Genomic DNA, 23,161 nt, shown 5'->3' on the forward strand with positions numbered 1-23,161 from the left:
TAATGGTTTCTTTTGCTCAATCGTTAAGTTACTGGGACATACTGGGACATAAGCAAACCAACACTGATTGTCAAGCAGGGTAGGGGACACAAATACAAACACACATACACACACACATGCGATGGGCTTCCACACAGTTTCTTTCCACAAATTTTACCCACATGTGTGTATAAATATGTATATATATTTGTGCATATATATATATATATATATACATATATATATATATATATATATATATATATATATATGTGTGTGTGTGTGTGTGTGTGTGCTTTCTACTATAGACACAAAGCCTGAAATTTTTACATTGACTCCAGTATTCAACTGGTATTTATTTGATCAATCCCTGAAAAGGATAGAAGGCAAAGTTGGTACAATTTGAACTCAGAATATAAGGCTGAAAGAAATGCTGTAAACCAGTTTGTCTGGTGTGCTAATGGTTCTTCATGCTCACCACTTTAATATATATATATATATATATTTATATATATATATATATATATATATATATATATATATGTGTGTGTGTGTGTGTGTGTGTGTGTGTGTGTGTGTGTGTGTGTGTGTGTGTGTGTGTGTGTGTGTGTGTGTCACCATCATCATAGGCACCGGAGTGGCTGTGTGGTAAGTAGCTTACTTACCAATCACATAACTTAGCAATTCAGCAAAAGGAACCGATAGAATAAGTACTAGGCTTACAAAAAAATAAGTCCTGGAGTCAATTTGCTCGACTAAAGGCAGTGCTCCAGCATGGCCGCAGTCAATGACTGATACAAGTAAAAGAAAGAAAAGAAAAAAGAATCATCATCATCATTTAATGTCCATTTTCCATGCTGGCCTGAGTTTGATGGTTTGACTGAGCTCTGGAAAGCCATCGGCTGCACCAGGCTCTGATCTGATCTGGCAATATTTCTACAGCTGGATGCCCTTCCTAATGCCAACCACTCCGGGAGTGTAGTGGGAGCTTTTACGTGTCATCGGCACAGGAGACTTCAATCACGTTTGGATAATGCTTTTTACATGCCACTGGCATGGCAGTCAGTCAGGGGTCACTGGCCACAGCTATGATATTGGTTTTACTTGACTCAATAGGAAGTTGATTATATGACCAGTCATAGAGTAACCAATGGTTTTGCATCCATAAAGTGCTTAGCTTTAATGATGACTCATCAGACTACAATAGCTGACCAATGGTCATTCTATGACCGGCTATATAATGAACTTCCTGTAAATACATTACTGCTTTAACTTTTAGAGTGTTTCTTTTTCGGGTATATGATCCACTGATGATATATGTGTTTATATATATATATATATATATAGAGAGAGAGAGAGAGAGAGAGAGATAGATAGATAGATAGATAGATAGATAGATAGATAGATAGATAGATAGATAGATAGATAGATAGATATGCACATACATACACAGACACACATATATATACAGAGAGGAGAGAGAGAGAGAGAGAGGGGGGTAAAGGTAAGTATAAGTCAGGATGTGTGAGAGGTGAATATAGATTTATTTTCCTGTATGACTTTCATGAAATTATTGCCATTTTACCTTCCTCATGGAGTATTATTAATTTCAGTGTGCAAAATTATATGCACATATTTACATGGTTACACAGACGTATTACATTACACCACATGGTGACTAATTACTATGTAAACTGATAGCCAATTTCTGAATGGGGAGCTGTGAATGCAGCTTGATTCCCTGAAGATGTGATTCTTACACCTTACATAATAGTATAGCGATGTAAGAATCATTAAAACAGATGTAGGAATGAACATATTGAAATATCATTGAGGTTGTTTTCTGTTTCATATATATATATATATATATATATATATATATATATATATATATATATATATATATATATATATATTTATATATATATATATATATACATATATATAACTAAAAACAGATTTTTAAAAATTTATTTTTCGTTTTTGTCAAAAATTTTTAAAACACTTTTTGAAATAAAGAGAAATAATTGCACAAATATTATCACCAATTCATGGGAGGAAATATTATTTTGCCATAGAATTAACAATGTAAAATTATCCATGTAAAACCATTCATGTGATGTTAGTCCCATCAATCTAACTATATGGGACTGAACAATGAAGTGGAGTTAATTATGTTACCTATTTTAAATAATCTCTAAAAACAAATCATAGGGAATTAATTGTCTAGAACAAGGCACAAATGAACTAGTTAAGTGTATATAGTATTTATAACAGGTTATAAAAACAGAATCTAAAAAACTGGTGGTGGTTATCAGCAAAAATTACACTGAAAAGTGTGTTTGGTTTGTATATGCCATGGGGAAAAGAAGCTGTTATGTTTAAGGCCTGATTCTTCTTCTTGGAGACAAAGGGTTAGTTTTGGAATCTCTGATTCTTCTCTTCATGGAATACAATTATATCTAAACTCATGAATTTCGCAAAGGTAATTAATGACTATTTATTCAAATGAAGGAATAATTTATTTAAAACCTGGATGATGACAGTATAATTATATCAAAGTCTGTACAATGATGGTAGAATTAGTTCAAAGTCTGGATGATGACAGTATAATTTATTTAAAACCTGGATGATGACAGTGTAATTAATTTAAAATATGAACAATGACAGTATAGTTAGTTTAAAGTTTGGATGGTGACAGCATAATTTATTTAAAACCTGGATGATGACAGTATAATTATATTAAAATCTGGTTGATGATGGTATAATTAGATCAAAGTCTGGTTGATGACAGAATAATTAATTTAAAGTCCATATGATGAAGGTGTAATTAATTTAAAGATTGGATGTTGATGGCGGTATAATCAATTTAAAGTTTGAAAGATGATGGTATCATTTATTTAAAATCTAGATGACAGTTTAATTAATTTAAAATCTAAAAGATGATGATATAATTAAATTAAATATTGGATGATGGGATAATTAATTTAAAGTCTGGATGATGACAGTGTAAGTAATTTAATGTCTGGCTGGATGACAGTGTTATTCATTAATTTCTTCTTCTATCTTTCTTCTGTCTGAGTTCCGCCTGATGAACTTCAACTTGATTGGTCTGTCGGGTATGAGTACAATATTAGCTTTTGGTTTCACATCTTCATAATGGTATTCTAAATGGTAGTTCTGTATAATCTGTTGAAACAGAAGAGGAAAACACTGCAAAAGTTAAGAAGAAAGAGAAAAAGAAAGAAAAAGTGGGGAAAAGAGAGAAGGTGAGAGAGAGAGAGAGAGAGAAACAGAGATGATAGGAAAGGTAAGCAAAGTAAAAACTGTAATTACCCACCACACTAATTACCTTTCTAATAATCATTAACTGTCAGAGTAGTAATTATAGACTGGTTAATAGAGATTATATTAAGAATTCCAGTGAGTTATGCTGGACAGTGAAATACACTCAATGTGTGTTTTCGCACAATTTTGTAACTCCTACTAGCAAATGAAACACATGTAATGGTGACTAAATAATGCAAAAAAAAAAAAAATTTTCAATCTCCTTTTGATAATTTTTTTCTCTACAGAAAATATTTTCTTGTATTTTCAACGCTTATCCATATTTCACACAATAACATCTGCATTGAGATTTGGAATACTACAATAAGCAGATAAGCAGATGTACTTCATATATATATATATATATATATATATATATGTGCAGGGTGCAATGAGTAAATTGTCACCATTTTATATTTTTAATTTCGCGTTTGAGCATTGTTTGTTTTAGTCAACTACACAGTATAGTAAGGTCAGTTGAGCACTGTCTGTGAGAAAACCAGCACCATGACGCAACTCACTCTACCAGAAATTTGGAAACGATATGCTATACCACTTTGCATTTGCACTGGAAGCTCCAATATGAACATTTCAGAGTGTTTGGGTGGCAATTTGAGGAGATGTACCGAGAGTGATAAAAACCAAACATCCAGTCAGCATCATGGTGTTTGGAGTAATCACTAGTGATGTCAGCATTATGCCTCCATTCACCTTCCCACATGCCCTCACACTCAACATGGCACTAACTCCTTCGACATCAAGTGTCAGAGGAGGTAGTGCTGCCCTGGGTCAAGAGGGTGGCTGCTGGAAGACACTATGTCTGGTAACAGGATTCTGCACCATGCCACACAAGCAGGAGAACCCAGTCATGGCTGACAGACAAATTCTGCAACCACATCACCCCTAACATCTGGCCACCTAACCCCCCAAACTGCAATCCCCTTGATTACTATGTGTGGGGTGCAGTTGAGTGAGAGACCAACAAAAGATGAATTGAAATCAAGGATTATGGCAGCATTCACCAACTTAAACAAGGAGACTGTCCAGAAAAGTTGCAGGCGATTCCAAAGTTGTCTGGAGGTTATGGTTGAAGTCAATGGCAATTTTATTGAATAAATTTACTCTTTAAGATATTTTTATACAATTTTGGTAAATATATCTGTTAAAAGGAGATGTCATTTTTGCCTAATTTAGACAACAATTCATTCACTACATCTTGCGTGTGTGTGTGTGTGTGTGTGTGTGTGTGTGGTTGTAATAATAAAATCAATATAAACCATCATCACCAATATAGGAAAGCAGTGACTGCAAAATCATAGATTTGATGCATCAGTGATTTTTCAGTCAGTATCTTCCAATATCATTGGCAATGGGTTTCGTCTGGGTATAAGGTTGCTTGTGGGTACATGCTACTGACTAGGTCTAAAAAGGCAAAAATGTACATCTAGCATTCCAACCACCTCTGCTGGATGATTTTTGTCTGCTACTGGTATATGTTTGTGTTATTTAACACAGTATGTCCATAAGAGATATCATCTTCAAACAAATATTGGCGTTTAATTTGGCTTTCCATGAATATTTGCATAAAGTATATTATGCAGATTGTTATTTTAATCTAATACTGATTCTGTTGCACATAACGATTGTGTGTGTGTGTGTGTGTGTGTGTGTGTACATGCACATATATATATGTATAGATGTGTGAGTCTATAAGTGTGTATACACACACACACACACACACACACAAACTTGAACAAATTATAAATTAGGCGTAGGAGTGGCTGTGTGGTAAGCAGCTTGCTTACCAACCACATGGTTCTGGGTTCAGTCCCACTGCATGGCACCTTGGGCAAGTGCCTTCTACTATAGCCTCGGGCCGACCAAAGCCTTGTGAGTGGATTTGGTAGACGGAAACTGAAAGAAGCCCGTCGTATATATGTATATATGTATATATATATATATGTATGAGCGTGTGCATGTTTGTGTGTCTGTGTTTGTCCCCCCTACATCGCTTGACAACTGATGCTGGTGTGTTTAGGTCTCCGTAACTTAGCGATTCAGCAAAAGAGACCGATAGAATAAGTACTAGGCTTACAAAGAATAAGTCCTGGGGTCGATTTGCTCGACTAAAGGTGGTGCTCCAGCATGGCCACAGTCAAATGACTGAAACAAGTAAAAGAGTAAAAGAGTATATTTGGGGTTAATTCTCATCATAAACATTGAATTGAAGTGAGAGATTTTGTTAAGTTAGATAGCAGTATAATAACCTATATAATGGGTATGAGTGATTGATAAAGTGAGTAAAGAAGTGAGTTGAGGTAATTTCGAAGACTGAAAGACAGACAGGTATATAAAAACAGTATATAAAGAGAATTTGAAAAATACCTTTGTCAAAAGTAGGTGTATATCAAGTTCTGCAACTCTTCGCCCTGCAGGTGTAAAAAATGAAACAGAAAGTAAGAAAAAATATGTTATCTCATCATTGTCATTCATCACTACTGCTGTCATCACCACAACCAGTACCACTGCTGCCACTACCACTGCTACCACTGCTACTGTCACCACCACTCCAATCACCACCACCACTCCAATCACCACCACTCCAATCACCACCACTTCAATCACCACCACCATCATCACCACCACCATCATCACCACCACCATCATCACCACCACCATCACCACCACCACCACCATCACCATCATCACCACCACCATCATCACCACCACCATCATCACCACCACCTTCATCACCACCACCATCACCACCACCACCACCATCATCACCACCACCATCATCACCATCACCACCACCACCATCATCACCACCACCATCATCACCACCACCATCATCACCACCACCTTCATCACCACCACCATCACCACCACCACCACCATCATCACCACCATCATCATCACCATCACCACCACCACCATCATCACCACCACCATCATCACCACCACCATCATCACCACCACCATCATCACCACCACCACCATCATCACCACCACCATCATCACCATCACCACCACCACCATCACCACCACCACCATCATCACCACCACCATCATCACCACCACCATCATCACCACCACCATCATCACCACCACCATCATCACCACCACCACCACCACCATCACTGCTATCACCATCATCGTCATTATTATCATCACAATTACCATCACTAGCATTGCCATCATAAACCTTATCGTTATACATTTTCTCCTCGTCATCATCATCATTTTCATCCTCTTCCTCACCATCATCATCACAATTATCTTGCTCCTCATCAACATTCTCAATGTCACTCTCCTCTATCTCCTCCTGCACATCATCATCAACCCCCACTTCTATCCCCATCTCAACATCTTCATCACCACTGCTACCCCCATCTTTGTTAGCATTACCACTGGTTTCCTCATCTTTGTTAGCATCATCATTGTTACCACCACACCACCAGTGTCACCCTTGCCATCAATTGTCTGCTGGTCATATTGATATGAATGAAACATTATTACAGTTCATGCTTTGCTCCTTCTGGAGCAGGTCATGCTGGCTGAAGGTCAGTCACCAACAAAAATGTAAACAAACATATATATGGCATGGTTGTGTGGTAAGAAGCATGCTTCCCAACCATGTAGTCTTCAGTTCAGTCCCACTGTGCAGCATTTTAGGTATCTTCTATTACAGCCTCATGTTGGCCAAAGTTTTGTGAGTGAATTTGGTTGATGGAAACTGAAAGAAGCCTATCTCATGTATGCATGTATGTATTTAAGTTACAGGATGTAAACAAACCAACACTGGTTGTCAAGTGGTGGTCGAAAACAAACCCAAACATAAGGACAAATAGTGTTGGGGAGGGCCTGCTTGTCATATTCCTTTCTAATATAGATAAGAAACATGAACAGATCTATATATATATATAGTTGAAAATTACTTGCAAATGGACACGTGCGTTCGATGATATAATAATACAAATGGTTCGTTCTGTTGTCTGTAAACAAAGTCCGTTTTGTTTTTATGTCCCTGTTCATTTTTCTAACGTCCTGTACCCGGATATGCATCTATATATACATGTAGATATGGGTATGTACATATATGTATGTATACATGCATATCATTTGTATTATTATATATATATATATACCAGAGCAAAAGTAAAAGACACAAAGAGAACTCACCAAGACACATCCGTGCTCCCTGTCCAAATACTAGATTATAGTAATAACGACATCCAGGTTCTTTTCTGATCCATCTGTGTGGGTCATATTTCTCTGGGTTTGAAAACAAATTGATGTCTCGGCTGATGCTGTAGAGACTGGCCTGCACTTTGGTCTGTCGGAATATAATAGCAGAGTAATTTGTTCAGTAATTTGCAGAGTTGTGAATCAGAGAAGATTCAAGTCATTACTGCTTACAATTTAGATCACTAAAATAACACTCAAAGGCATGCATATCTCAGCTTCTGAGAGCATTTATCCAGAGTTGGATAAATTTATCCAGAGTCCTTTCTAATATAGACATGTGCAAGGTACCCATGCTGGTGAAATATAAAAGGCACTCGTGCTGGTGACACATCAGAGGCACCCGTGTGGGTGATACATAAAAGACACCCTGGACACTCTAAGGAGTGGTTGGCATTAGGAAGGGCATCCAGTCATAGAAACCAAGTCCAAACTGACCGGAGCCTGGTGCAGCTCTCTGGCTTACCAATTCCAATCAAACTATGTCAACAGATGCTAAATGATGATGATGATGATGTACAAGGCTCAAAATTTGGTGGGAGGGATCTAGCCGATTATATTGACCCCAAGGCTCAACTGGTACTTATTTGAGCAACCTCAAATAGATGAAAAGCAAAGTCAATCTCGGTAGAATGATGAATGCTAAATTTGCCTTTCATCTTTTGGGTTCGATAAATTAAGTACCAGTTGAGAACTGGAGTTGATATAATTGACTAGTCCCCTCCCATAAAATCTAAGGCCTTGTGCCTATAGTAGAAAGGGTTATTATTATTACCATCATCATCATCATTGTGGTGATGGTGGTTTATTTATACCTTTATAAAGGTATAAATAAACTGAAGATGTAGATGTCTATCTATGCCTAAAAACTTTGAGCAAAATATATATATATATATATACAACGAAAGAATGGAGAAATGAAAGAAGAAGAGAAAAGAAATAATGTGCAAAGAAATGAAAGGACAAAAGAGAATAGAGGAAGGAAATAAAAATATGGAAGAAATGAAAAAGTATGGAATACCATAATGCAATAATACAAATTTTTAACTCACCCCTGTGGGTACCTTGTAGCCACAGATGTTGACATCCTTTTGTAGGATACGACTGATAAAAAACACTATAGGATACACCCTGTAAATTAAAATCATAGAATATGAGGTAAAGCATGGTATGTAAAACTAGGAACAGTTGATAAATGCTGGGCCTTTCTATATCACAACAAGCAAATTAGAATTGGTAAAGTAAATAATTTAAGGAGACATACCAAGTTATTAGATATTAATCATTGACTAGTATTGTTTTTTTTCCTTCAGTGCATAAGGACATTATGGTAAGCTTCATGGCTTCCATTGTTCTCTACATTAAATATATTAACACTAATTCATCACTAAACTAACACAGTTAGGACCCTCTCTAAAATATACAGGACATGAGCAATATGTATAAAGAGTACTCTATTTTATAGAGGATGGTCTACAATATAAGGAGACAAGTGTTGATATAGAGTACCAGCTACAATATGCAGAGAGGACAGTCAACAGTACAGGGAACAACCTAAATAGTGAAGACCATCTAATATATTTAGAAAAGAGAGTTCATAATATAGCAGCTAGTTTATGATAGAGAGGACAATGTAGATTGTTAGAGGACCAGCTACAATGTACAAAATGTTATTCTGTTTTGTAGGGAATGGTTTACAGTACAAGGAGACTGCCATAGATGTAAAGGGCCATCAACATTACATAGAAAACATTGTCAGCAATACAGGGAGAACCAAGAATACAGAGGGCTATCCAGGATATTTAGAAAGGTCAATCTACAATATAAAGAACTTTCAATATAGAGGGGCATCTACAATGTGTAGAAAGGAGAGTCTACAATACAGGGGCTAGTTTATAACACAGGGGACAAACTACAACTATAGAAGATTATCTGCAATGTGTAGAAAGAGTAGTCTATTTAATAGGAAGCATCTACAATATACATAAAATGTAGAAGACCATTTACAATATGTAGTAAGGGTAAACTATTTTTAACAGAACAGTAAAACCACATCAGCTCAGTAATGAGAAATAGACCATGATGTATCAGATGATCATGGCCTAATTGTAAGTTAATAGTATTCCAGTTGCAATTGTATGATTGACTGATTAAATATTCTTAGAATTTCCGAACAAAATATGGTCATAAGGTGTGGGACAATCAGTGCAGAAGTTCAAGTGGTCCTTGAGAAGGCAGACGAACAGGAATCTTGGTGGAATGTTTAACCTCAGGTTAAAAAGAATTGTTTAATTTGCCATGATCACAATATTCTTACATCTCCAAACATGTGCATGAGACATTTTTAATTCTTACCTCTTATCTCACATGAAGATATAGTCATCTAATTCTTGGCTAACATACATAGCTCACTACTGGTAATCAGTGATACAGCCTATGGCAAGTAACTATTGTATTCATTGTAATGTTTATGCATAAATAAATGATTTCTTCATAAACTTCAAATGGACTTGGTTTTAATATAGGAAAAACACAGCCTAACCAAGATACCAATGGTTTGGCATCATCTCTAAAAATAGCCAAACAACTACTACTGCTATCCACAGGAATGTATATAAAGGACAAAAGACAGCCAGTCAACTACAGTTGAAACATTCCTGTCACAACATGGGACCTTGAAGACTGCTAAAGTGCAAGAAAGTATACTAGTCCTTTAATATTTGATATTCAATATTCAATATTTCATTCATTCAATAAAACAATCAATACTTCATTTAATTTTACTATATATACTATATATTCTATATCCTACATTAATATTATAAGAACATAAATAAAACATAAAGAAGAGACAGATTTGGAATTCTTTTGAATAATATATTCCTCTATACACTATCATACAAACCCCTTTATATATATATATATATATATATATATATATATATATATATATATATATATATATATATATATATATATATATATATATGGCAGTGCCATGTAAAAGCACTTGTGCGGCAACACATAAAAGCACCCGTGTGGTTTCACATAAATGCACCCATGCAGCTCCAGGTAAAAAGCACCAGTGCAGTGCCACATAAAGCACCTGTACAGTACCATGTAAAAAGCACCCAGTACACTCTGTAAAGTAGTTGGGTTTGGAAGGGAATCCTGCCATAGAAACCATGCCAAATCAGACTGGAGTCTGGTGCAGCACCCCAGCTTACCAGCTCCTGTCAAGCCGTCCAACCCATGCCAGCATGGACAAAAGATGTTAAATGATGAGGATGGTCACAATATATATATATATATCAAAATTATGTATATACACGATTCACAGGCAAATTACTGCAGTTTCCATCTGAAATTAAATTTCTTACAGACATGCTTTGAAAATTGCCCTGGCAGTGGCCAGCTAGAACTCCAGATGTATTTGGACCTTGTCAATGATGTCTATTTACAGTCACATACCTAAAAGAAATATTTCAATCTGATATGTAGGAAACAGTGAATAATACATACAATGATATTGCAAGTAGTTACTGGCCCGAATAAAAATCCATTGAACACAATTGAAGAGGCATTTATAAGAGGTTTTATCTTGGATGAAAACCACAGTATCTTGCCTGTTGGTATACATTAAGTATGATACGTACATGGCAATTTTAATTTAATAATGTTTAACTTGCTTATAACAAATAATATTTGTATTTTATAATGTCCAAAAACAAGTAACAACTTCAAGTTAAGTTTTAGCTATCGAAATGTAACTGGCAGTCAATGGAAAGTGGATTTACACGTGCGCACACATAGTGGCTATTATATATTTATAACATTAACTAATCCATAAGGTAATGAGTTCAAATACTGACCTGACTGCTTCTTTGAAACATGCTTTCATGAAAGGCAGCTCCTGTAGCATCTCTGCCGTGACAGTTTCACTGTCACCCACAACACTCTGGATTTCTTTGTAGAGCTGCTCTTGGGCATCTGGGTTATTTGCCAGGCAATACAGGATCCATGAAGTGCTGGTTGATACCTGCAGTGTGTAACAATGATACTTAATACAATTCTATATTTGTGAGACGAGAAATTTATGTTATGGATACTATTTATAGTTGGACTGGCATCCCCATCTTGATTGTTGATTTCATTATATTTTCTTTATGTATCTTGTGCTGAACTCAGTTGTTGTATTGGAATTTTGAATACAACAACCAAGTTCACCACAAGACACCTGAAGATGGCAGGAGCATACAACAGCCAAAACATAATCAATCAAGATGATGACATCGGTCCAACTAATATAAACAGTGTACATAGTGACACTTAAGTTCCTGCTGGAAACTATATATTACTTATTAACCTTTTGCGTATCTTGTGTGTCACATATGATACACTAGACATATTTCCCTGGTGTCCATGCATCATATGTGATATGCATTTTCAATGTTTTCAACCACCAGAGCTTTATATTAATCAGAGTGTCTGAAACAAGGTCTAAGTATAAGTCAGAAAACAAGCTGAGTCATTCAGGACAAACTTATGAAAATGCTTTGAGCAGGCAAAAGGTTAAAATTAATAAATAAATAAATGTGCCCTTTTAAAGCCAAGCCAGGCCCATGGGCCCAGTTTTCCGGTTTCAATGGCATATGTGTTCCCCAGCTGGACGGGACGCCGTCCATCGCAGCGTTACTCATTTTTGCCAGCTGAGTGGACTGGAGCAACGTGAAATGAAGTGTTTTGCTCAAGAACACAACGCGTCGCCTGGTCCAGGAATCGAAACCACAATCTTACGATCATGATGCTGACACCCTAACCACTAAGCCACACGCCTCCACTAAAAGGTTAAAATTAGTATGAAAAACCTTCAATCATAGATCTGCTGGATCAACAACAAACAGCAACAACACCCCCAGAAGAATGAAAAGCCAAATTGACCTTGGTGGGATTTGAAGCAAGAACATAAAGCGACATAACTAAGTCCTCTCTCTCCCTCCCTCCCCCCTCTCTCTCTCTCTTTCTCACTCTCTATTTCTTTCTTGTAAGTTGCAAATCCAACATGGTACTGAGTGCCATACTATAACAGGTAGAAGACTAACTCACTGATTCAACAGATGCCATCAAAAGTTCTATAGCCATATGGATTGATTCTTTCATAGTGAGGAGTTTCTGAGACACAAGGTGTGTGAGTAGCTCATTATTTGTTTGTTTGTCTTCATCTGTTTCACTGGATAGCATAAGTTCTTGTGCCTTTTCCAGTTTCTAAAGAGGTAGTGAAAAACACGAAAGATAATCATGAAAAATAATAATAATAATAATAATAATAATAATAATAATAATAAATGTCCTGATGCAGTACCAGGCACTGGCTCTCTTATTGGAAGTGTTATCATGTTACATGTTTTGCCTTGGTGTAAAAGATAGGCTACAGCAAATATTCTGCACAATATCACAGATTTGCTTGTCAGTTGTTTGATCTTAACCAGTTGAACAACATCCCTTAGTGGTTGATGATTTGTGCATCTCTGATCATGAGCAAGAGTAGTCAGGAAGCATCATGGCCATATATATATATATATATATATATATATATAGGGAGAATTCACAAAAAAACAACAGACAAAGACAGGTGGTAGAAAACAAACAGATGTATTAGTATAACGCACAGGAAGGTGGGGTAGGAGTGCGTAGGGGTGCGATGGGCTTATGAGGGAGGCTTTACGATGAAGGGGGAAGGGGAAGGTGGGTATGAGAGAAAGAGAGTAAGAGAGAAGAGAGAAAGAGAGTAGGGGTGAAGAGAAGTAGGAGTCAGAGCAAGAGAGGAGAGGTGGATGGGAGGAAGTAGGAGGGAGGGGAGAGGGGTGGGAGGAAGTAGGAGAGAGAAAGTGGGTATGAGAGAAGAAAGAAAGAGAGTAAAAGAGAAGAGAGAAAGAGAATAGGGGTGAAGAGAAGTAAGAGTGAAGAGAAGTAAAGAAAAGTAGGAGACAGAGCAAGAGAGGAGAGGTGGGTGGGAGGAAGTAGGAGGGAGGGGGATAGAGGCAGAGAGGCAAGGGGAGGAGGTTAGATGAAGAGGAGTGGAGAGTTGAGCCCATGTGGCACAAAGGAGCGAAGAGAGAAGATTAATCCCTGTTCACGGTTCAAACGGGAGTCCGGATGGCCCTTTAAGAATCAAAGTTAGGCAAATCAAGTTCATCTATACATTCATATTTATTCAGCCCTAGACCCAATATTCATGAATTTTTCCGAATTTATGACTTTGTTTTATAATCTGTAAGTTGATCTATATATGTATTTATTTTTTCAATATATTTTCATATGTCTATTGTTGATGTATTGATTACTCTATATGTTTTTATATATCGATTATATACTTTTGATATGTTTGATATATTGAATATACTTTCAGAGAAATTCATGCACGTTGGATCTGGGGCTGAATAGATATAAATGTATATGTGAACTTGATTTGCCTAACATTGATTCTTACTTCTACATTATTCTAACACCTCAGGTTTAATATCCTGAGCACTTCAAAGTGAAGTCTATGCATTGGAGGAAATATTTTTCTTTATAATCATATATATGTATATATATTGGAATGTTTGGAGGTGATGTACAGGAAATATATATTGGAAAAAATAAGGTACTCAGATATCTGGATGGTTGTACATTTACAGGTTTTTATTAATATGTCACATGTCTTATAGATATTAGCGCTTGCACCTATTCTTGTAGGTTCTTCAAATATAAAGAAGAACCTACAAGAATAGCTGCAAGCGGTAATATTTATAAAACATGTGACATATTAATAAAAATCTGTAAACGTACAACCATCCAGATATCTGAGTACCTTATTATCTTTTCCAGTATATATATATATATATGTATGTATATATATATGTGTGTGTGTGTGTGTGTGTGTGTGGATGGGGGTTAGAGGGAGTGAGTGTGTAAATATTAAACACTTGAAAATAGTGAGGTGTTTAATATGGTCAGAGGTAAAGCAATCAAAATTCGTTGTAACAGACAAATGTAGTAAAACATGAAATATATAACTGGAAAATTTTTAGTTGCTATAGCAATAACTCATCTAAAAATATATGCATGTGTAAGCAAAAGGTTCTCAATAGACAATTCTAAAATTAAAACGTTGTGGTGTGTATAGGGTCAGTGAGAAGGAGGTTACTTACTTTTTTAAGTAAAGATGATCCTATGGAAACCAGCTGATCATTGTAATGCTCAAATTCTCGCCACCGTTTTGTTCGAAATATTTTATAGAGTGGCATACTGAACAAAAGGTAATTGAGATGGCCAAGGAATCCTTGAAGGTTTTTCACAAAATCAATAGCAATTGAAGGTGGGTTTGCTTCCAGACAACCCAATCTCTCATTGAACAGCATTACTCCAGCAGCTGTAGTTGTTAGAAAATATATACTGTGTTGAAGAGATGACAATGATGATGATGGTAGGAGTGGTGGTGAAACAGTACTAAGGATAATAAAATGAAAGTAAAAACATTTCCAAAAATAATAATGATAATTGCAGTAGAGTGACTGTGTGAACGGTACCAGAGGGCCAAATGGATATGTGATGGGTAAATAGCAGATTAAATCTACCACTGGAAACAGTCATAGTCTTTGAGACAGCCTTCAGTTTCCAAATGCCAAAATTCACTCACAAGGAAGTGATTGAACCCAAAGCTATAGCAGAGCACACGTCACCAAAGTGCTGTGAAGTGAGATCTAACTTTACAACTTCACAGCCATACCTGTAGAAGATCAGAGGGGAAGAATTTTCTAAAGTTTTGAAGAAGAGGATCAGTCCTTGGGATAAATATTCAGGTATGTTATATATGTAAGGGTCACTAGTCCCAGAACATTTTCTTTCCTTTTTCTTTTTTCTCTTTTTTTATTTTGACACAAAACATTGGTTTTAGAGGAAAAAGGTATCGAATAAATTGTGTACTTTGTCAACTGTCATTATCATCATCATCATCAGCATCTTAACATCCACTCTTCTATGCTTTCATGAGTCAGACAAAATTCATTGAGACAGATTTCTATGACTTCCAGGCACTAACCCTCACCTGTTTGCAAAGCAAGTTAATATTTCCCCGTGGCCAGACTTTTTTCCACTGAAGATCGGAAATGGATCCAGTATAACATTTACAAATATTACATAATGTGAAAACAAAGCGGTACTAGTATGCACATGCATGTGCGGACATGCATACACACACACACACAAACACGTAGGTGCAGAAGTTTGATTTCCAACCATATGGTTTCAGGTTCAGTCCCACCACATGGCACTTTGACTAAGTGTCTTCTACTGAGTATAAAACAGAAAATTTTCTGGTAGGGGTAGGGAAAGTCATCTTTGACAGATTAGTATCCTATCCCTGTGAAATTAATCTCACACTCACTTAACCATACAAAAGCTGGAATAAAGTGTAGCTGATGCTGTGGAGCTTTATGGAATAAAAAGAAAATAACTGATGTTGCTTTTGGTTATTTTTCTTTCTAATGGTGAAAGCATATAGCCCAATGGTTAGGGTGTTGCACTCATGAATGCAAAGTTGTGATTTTGATTCCAGACTGGTTGATGTGTTGTGTTCTAGAGCAAAACACTTCCATTCATGTTATTCCAGTCCTCTCAGCTGTAAAAGAGTAACCCTGCAATGACCTGACATCCCATCGAAGGACAATGCTGTTATCTCAATCAATTATACACCATAGAAACCTGGTAGCCAGCCCTAGGAGACCTAGGACCTGAGAAAATACTAATAATATAAAATAATATAAAATACTCACTTTCCATTGACCATCGGAAAAGTTCTTGTCGGAGATCTTCAGTTTCACCATTATTTTTATGTGTTAAACATCCCAGTCTGTGAACAAAGTCATTTGCTACGGCATTTTTGGCGGGAATGTGACAAGTAATCATTTTAGGTACTAGCAGTTTCTTGCTCAGTATTTTTCGGTACCTATGCCAGACCTCACCCTGCCTGAAATACATATGTAATTGGCTCAGAATATTTAATAAATATTAAATATATTAAATATATTGAATATATATTAACCCTTTAGCAATCAGATTACTCTATCAACTGTAATGCTTATCTATTCATGTTGTTTTGTATCAATCATGCTTTATCTTGTAGCTCTGAGTCTTTGATGATGTGATTATTTCTTTTCAGAATGATACTGTAGGGTAAGTATAAGGGGCCAGATCTGGCCAGTATAAACATAAAAGAAATAGAATATTTGGGCCTGATATGGCTGGTTTGAATGCTAAAGGGTTAAATAGATAAAACAGATAGAAATATATACGTTTGATATATATTTATATAGAACATCAAATAAATATATAGTACAAAGATATAAATATATAGAAATGGTATATTGATTTGTATTGTGTGCAGTATATACATTTACCTATTATTTAAACATAATAGGTCATGCATTCAGTTGAGAAAAAAATTAAGGGCTACAATAAAAGCAAATGCTGGTCATTTTGAATTGTGAATATATGTAAAATATTTGTCAATAAATATAACAACCAACTTGAAAACATTCACTGATATATATATATGTATATATATATATATATATAGACACACACATATACATATAGACACACATATATATATGTATGTATGTATATATACATGCTCACAATAAATATATATATCTACTGGTAATATTTCAGATATTCAATTTGATTGTCACTAATTTTGGATAGACTTGATAACATTTTGTTAACATATATTTTTGAGGATATAATATTAATTTGAATTATATTTTCTATATATATGTATATGCATGTGTGTGTATATGTGTATGTATGTGTGTGTGTATATATATATATATATATATATATATATATATATATATATACATATAGATAGATAGATAGATAGTTAGATAGATAGAAATACACATAAACACACACGCACATATATATATATATACACATATACACATATATATATGTATGCATGTATGTATATGTATATGTATATATATGTACATATATATACATATATATATATCTGTATGTATGTATGTATATATATATATATATATATATATATATATACACACATATATATATTCATGTTGATGCAATAGAAACAATTGTCAGCTTTATAAAGTGAAATGTATAATAAAGATGTAATTTTCGCTATATATATATTTTTTGTTTTATATATATATATACGTATATACTCTCACACATATATATTCATCTGTATATTCCTCTATCTCTCTCCCATTTTCTATTTATCTCACCCTTTCTATCCTCATAAGATATAGACTATAACCAGAAGTATGCAGTAGGTGTAAAGGGACATGAAGTAACCCACCCATGAACAAAACCAGTGGCACAGGTTCACTTCTCCAAGAGCTTCCCACAACTCATTTTTACAGTATGCATTAGTAAGGCACCAAATCTTTGGCCACCAGTCCTTTCTTCTGCTAGAAATAGCAGCTGAATTTCTTTAATCCTTTAGCATTTTAAACTGGCTATATCCAACCAAAATATTCTACCTGCTTTATGTTCTAACTGATCAGATCAGGCCTCTGACACCTACCCAACAATGTCATTCTGAAAATTTAGAATCACATCATGGAAATCTCAAAGCCATGAGACAAAATTAATTCAAAATGATGTCAGTAAATAAAATACATTTGACAGAATGATCTGAATGCTAAAGGATCAAATCACATCTTAAAAACAGAATAAGGGAAAGGCTGGAATGCTTTTGGTTAACCCTTTAGCAATCAGATTACTCTATCAAATGTAATGCTTATTTATTCATGTTAATCAGGGCTAATCTACATTTGAATAACAACAACGACAACTAAGATTGCACATCACATCCCATACCAGGGTGGTAGCCATCTGATGATGATGTGTCTGTATCTCATCAGTTTCTTTCAGCAAAAAATAAATATCATCATCATCATCATCATCACCGTTTTCGTTGTCATCATCATCTTTGTCATTGTTGACACCACCAAAACCACCACCACCACCAAAACCACCACTACTACCACTACCTCCATCACTACCACCACCACCACCACCACCACCATAGCCACCCATCAACACCACCATTATAATCATCATTAAGGTCATTATAACCATCTTTATATTAAAAATGCTTCTTGTGTATACTCACGAGTTAAATATACCAATTTCCAAATCCTTTTCCCTCCGGTAGTGAGCCAAAGGTTCCAATGGGGGTCTGATTGGTTGACGACCATCTGCACGGATAACATTCATGTATTCTTCAGCATTTGAAATTGAGATGATTTCTTCTGGACCAAGAGTTTCTTTGATAATTTCACCATATTTCTCCGACCTTTTATGAAATATCTGAAAGACAAAGATGGGCCTGACGTTTAAGAAACAGTGAAGAGGTCTCATTTGAAATATATATATATATTATATATATATATATATATATATATATATATATATATATATATATATAATATAAATCCTGTTCTGTCTCTGTGTGTATTTACGTAAAAGATTATAACGGTCGTATTTTTCAACCAATTTTCTCAAAACTGGGAATATACACTACTTATGTTCCAGGGATGGTTTTAGACTCTTAAAATTTTTCACATAATGAGTAACAGGCCCCCTCGGGGCAGAAAACACTTGTTCTTGGGTTACGTGGAGAAGGGAGGTATCTCTTTGTGAAGTAACTTTCAGAAATTGATTGTCTCCCTTACAGCCATTGGACATTTAAAAAAAACATAAAGTATATTGTTTTTTATATTAGATTCACATCTTTGGAAGATTTTTAAAATATTTACTTCTGGTTTTCTAGCATCAGTGACGTCTATATATCTCTATATCTCTCTATCCATCTCTCTCTATCTCTCTCTATCTCTCTATATCTCTCTATCTATCTCTATCTGTATATCTATCTATCTCTCTGTATCTATCTGTCTATATCTTATCTATCTATCTATATCTATCTTATTTGCCTAACTAGCTCTCTCACACACACACTCTCTCTCTCTCTCTCTCTCTCTCTCTCTCTCTCTCTCTCTCTCTCTCTCTCTCTCTCTCTCTCTCCTTCTCTCTATATCTCACTCTCTGTTGTTTTCACTGTAAGTTTTCAATTACTATTTACAAATAACAATGACAAATTACTGACAGAAACAAATATACAATTACTGATGAAAGTAATTTCATATATAATTTACTGACAGAAGCAAATTCATAAATTTCACTTCAAACTGTAAACTTCGTTAAATTTGCCTACAAATTTCATATTTACTTTTGCAATGTTTTGTGTGTTTTTTTTTTTTTTTGCTTTGTTTTTTTTTTTTTGTTTTTTTTTTTGTAGATGAAATTATTGATAAAAGTAAATTCATAATTTACTGACAGAAGTAACTTCAAAAATTTCACTTAAATTCGTACACGTAGTCAATTTCCCTAAAAATTTCTTATTTACTTTTGCAACAGTTTTGTGTTTTTCTGTTGTAAACAGCTTTTTTCTGGTTCCTTTGATCTTGGCTCTTTGATTCACTGACAAATTCCACTTCAACCCATACAATTCTTTATTTTCCATAAAAATTTCTTATTTACTTTCTGCCTGTCATATTAAGAAATATAATTTCTGTTACCCAGTTATTTTCATTGTTTACTATTTTCTGCACCTGTGTATTTCTGTATATGTATATAACCATGGTTAGAAGGAAAGTGTCAAATTTGTCTACAATGTCAAGGTCAGCCAAAAGAATGTCTCTGTCTAGGGTAAGAGAGACAGCTGCAGAAAGGGAAATATATCAAGAAATGGTGGTTGTGGTGGTGGTGGTGGTGGTGGTAATGATGTTGGGTGGGTGCTTGAATAAGCCATAATAAAATCAATCTTACCTTAAATATTTCAGTGAAACACAGTTTGTATTTGTCTCGGTAATCTAGCAAGTTGCCAATAAATGGTAAGCCTGGAGCACCGGGAATTGCTTTGAATGGACAGAGTTGTACATGATCTGAGTCAGATGTTTCAGGGAGCTGGACATGGTTGAAGGGACATTTCTGTAAGGAACAAGAAGAAATGTGTCAATAACATATATTTGATTTATCACAAGAAAGTTTAGGGTTTTATTTTCCTAGTTTTTATTCAGAAGTCTAAGGAAATGATCAATACACACACATACTCACACACACACACAGGCATACATGCACATACACACATACTTATAATATGTTTGTCAGCCATGTAGTTATATAAATAGCATTTATTTGGATGTGCGGCACTTCGGGCAAGTGTCTTATACTATAACCCTGGACCAAAAAAACCTTGTGAGTAGATTTGGTTGGTGGAAACTGAACAAAGCCCATCATGTAAGTATGAGAGTGTGTATGTGTGTGTGTATGCATACACATGCACATAAGTCTCTTTATCATGACATTGCACAATAGCTATAAAAGAATGTCATCATATCGTCATTACACAAGTGTTACTCTTGTAAAGGTACATGATTTAATGGTTAGGTATCAGATTCATGATTGTAAGGTTGTGGTTTCAACTGGGCAATGTAGTATGTTCTTGAGCAAAGTATTTCATTTCATGTTGCTCCAGTCCACACAGCTGGCAAAGATGAGTAACCCTGTGATGGACTGGCATCCTTTCCAGGGAGGAATATTCAGTCATGGCCAAAAGTTTGGAACATAGGTCTGAAAATTTGAATTTTTATATTAAATGCCCAATGTTATATTAATTTGCAATATATTATTACTTGGTCAAAAGTTTGAAAAATAGGCCTGATAGTTAGAATTTTTATATTAAATGCCCAAATATATACATTGTATATATTTGAATCAAATTGTACTTGGGCATAACAATTTTAATTTTTAAGAAAAATGTTCCAAACTTGGCCATGACTGTATATGCCATAGAAACTGGGAAACTAGCTCTACAAGTCTATATAACTTAGAAAGGATCTTTATCATTTTATCTTTATCTAAGCACTGTTTTTTATTTCTAGTCTGCTATGAAACATTCATGAAGGAAATATTATGTTTGAAAAAAAGGGAAGGTTGCCCACAGGAAGGATATCTGACCCTACAAAATCTGCCTTCATGAATTTTGTCTGACCCATACAAGCAGGGGAATGTAAGCACAAAAACAATGATGACAACAGAAATCCCATACCTGTGCATTATAGTGTTCAGATGAAGCTGTTACAGCTACAGGATGTGGAAGTAGTTTGCCAAAACCACCAGTTAGGTTGGGTATCCGGAGCACATTTGACACTGTTAAATACAAAAATATGAATACATTTATAAAACATTATTTTCTTTTTTTTTGCAGAAAGAAGCCTAGGTTATATATATTATGTTTATAACTTTCAATATGAATTAATATTCACAATTCTTAATTTTTTTTCCCTTTGCCATTTTTAAATAATTTTCAACTCTGAAAATAAGCTTAATTTTATACACCCATCTAAAAATAAGCCAAATTTACTTATGATCTTCTCATGTAGGTAAATCCACTCATTTCCATATATTTTTTTTTTTTCAAAGTATGTTTATGATATAAACATCTACAAAATAAGTGCAGGCAGGTATGACGGCGAGCTGGCAGAAACGTTAGCATGCCGGGCGAAATGCTTAGCGGTATTTCATCTGCCGTTACATGTGTGTGTGTGTGTAGCTGTGTGGTAATAAGCTTGCTTCCCAACCACATGGTTCTGGGTTCAGTCTCACTGTGTGGCATCTTGGTCAAGTGTCTTCTACTAAAGCCTTGGACCAACAAAAGCCTGAGAGTGGATTTGGTAGGCAGAAACTGAAAGAAGCCTGTCATATATATATATATATATATATATATATATATATATATATATATATATAAATTCAAAAATGGATAAAAATCTTTTACAAGAATTTTATCAGGAAGCCAGTGTGTAAAAAAATTCATAAGGGAAATTTCTATTCCCAAGAATATAATTATTCGTTTATATTTATATAAAGGGCATTACAAGTCCAGTGTGTGGCATTATTCTGTAGTAATGCCCCTTATATAAATATATATATATATATATATATATACATGCACATATATATATACACGTATATACATATATATATATATATATATATATATATATATATATATATATATATATATATATATATGTATATATATATATATACGTGTGTTTTTGTCCCCCACCACTGGTTGACAATTGGTGTTGGTGTGTTTACATCTCTGCAACTGATAGGATAAGTACCAGGTTTAACAAAACACAAGTCCGGGGTCAATTCAACTAAAAATTCTTCAAGGCCTCAGTCATCAGACTAAAATAAGTAAACAAAAGAAGATATATATATATATATATATATATATGAACAAGATGAACCACATTTTTTACATTATCGAATGTTGTGAACATTTAAATCATATTTGATTTTATTGAATTTTGTAATCTTTGAATCTTTTAAACATGTTTTTCTATTTCGCAATTTTAAATTTTTACCATTGATAAAAAAAATTTTGTTGAAACTAGTTTGGTATGTATGTAAATAAATTTATTTAAAAACAATTACAAGTTTTTCAAATTCAGATGCATTTTGA

The 23,161-nt window shown here is 34.8% G+C and overlaps 1 protein-coding gene across 2 annotated transcripts in view; it reads right to left on the reverse strand.

The window, feature by feature from the left end:
• Positions 1–1,936: 1,936 nt before the first annotated feature.
• Positions 1,937–23,161, reverse strand: part of LOC106879411 (cytochrome P450 10) — a 23,150-nt gene continuing 1,925 nt past the window's right edge. Inside the window, exons 2-12 of one of the 2 annotated variants that reach the window (XM_014928965.3) lie at positions 21,737–21,837; positions 20,455–20,616; positions 18,740–18,936; positions 16,368–16,561; positions 14,745–14,965; positions 12,658–12,816; positions 11,424–11,590; positions 8,604–8,682; positions 7,489–7,642; positions 5,692–5,735; positions 1,937–3,168 (exon numbers count right to left, since the gene is read on the reverse strand). In XM_014928965.3, the coding sequence (XP_014784451.1) occupies positions 3,022–3,168; positions 5,692–5,735; positions 7,489–7,642; positions 8,604–8,682; positions 11,424–11,590; positions 12,658–12,816; positions 14,745–14,965; positions 16,368–16,561; positions 18,740–18,936; positions 20,455–20,616; positions 21,737–21,837 (1,625 nt within the window). In that variant the 3' untranslated portion in view covers positions 1,937–3,021. The remainder of the gene's footprint in view (positions 3,169–5,691; positions 5,736–7,488; positions 7,643–8,603; positions 8,683–11,423; positions 11,591–12,657; positions 12,817–14,744; positions 14,966–16,367; positions 16,562–18,739; positions 18,937–20,454; positions 20,617–21,736; positions 21,838–23,161) is intronic. The other variant, XM_052971591.2, reaches the window with a different exon arrangement.

This window comes from Octopus bimaculoides, chromosome 11, assembly GCF_046866305.1.
Source record: "Octopus bimaculoides isolate indiv1 chromosome 11, ASM4686630v1, whole genome shotgun sequence".
Lineage (NCBI taxonomy): Eukaryota > Metazoa > Mollusca > Cephalopoda > Octopoda > Octopodidae > Octopus > Octopus bimaculoides.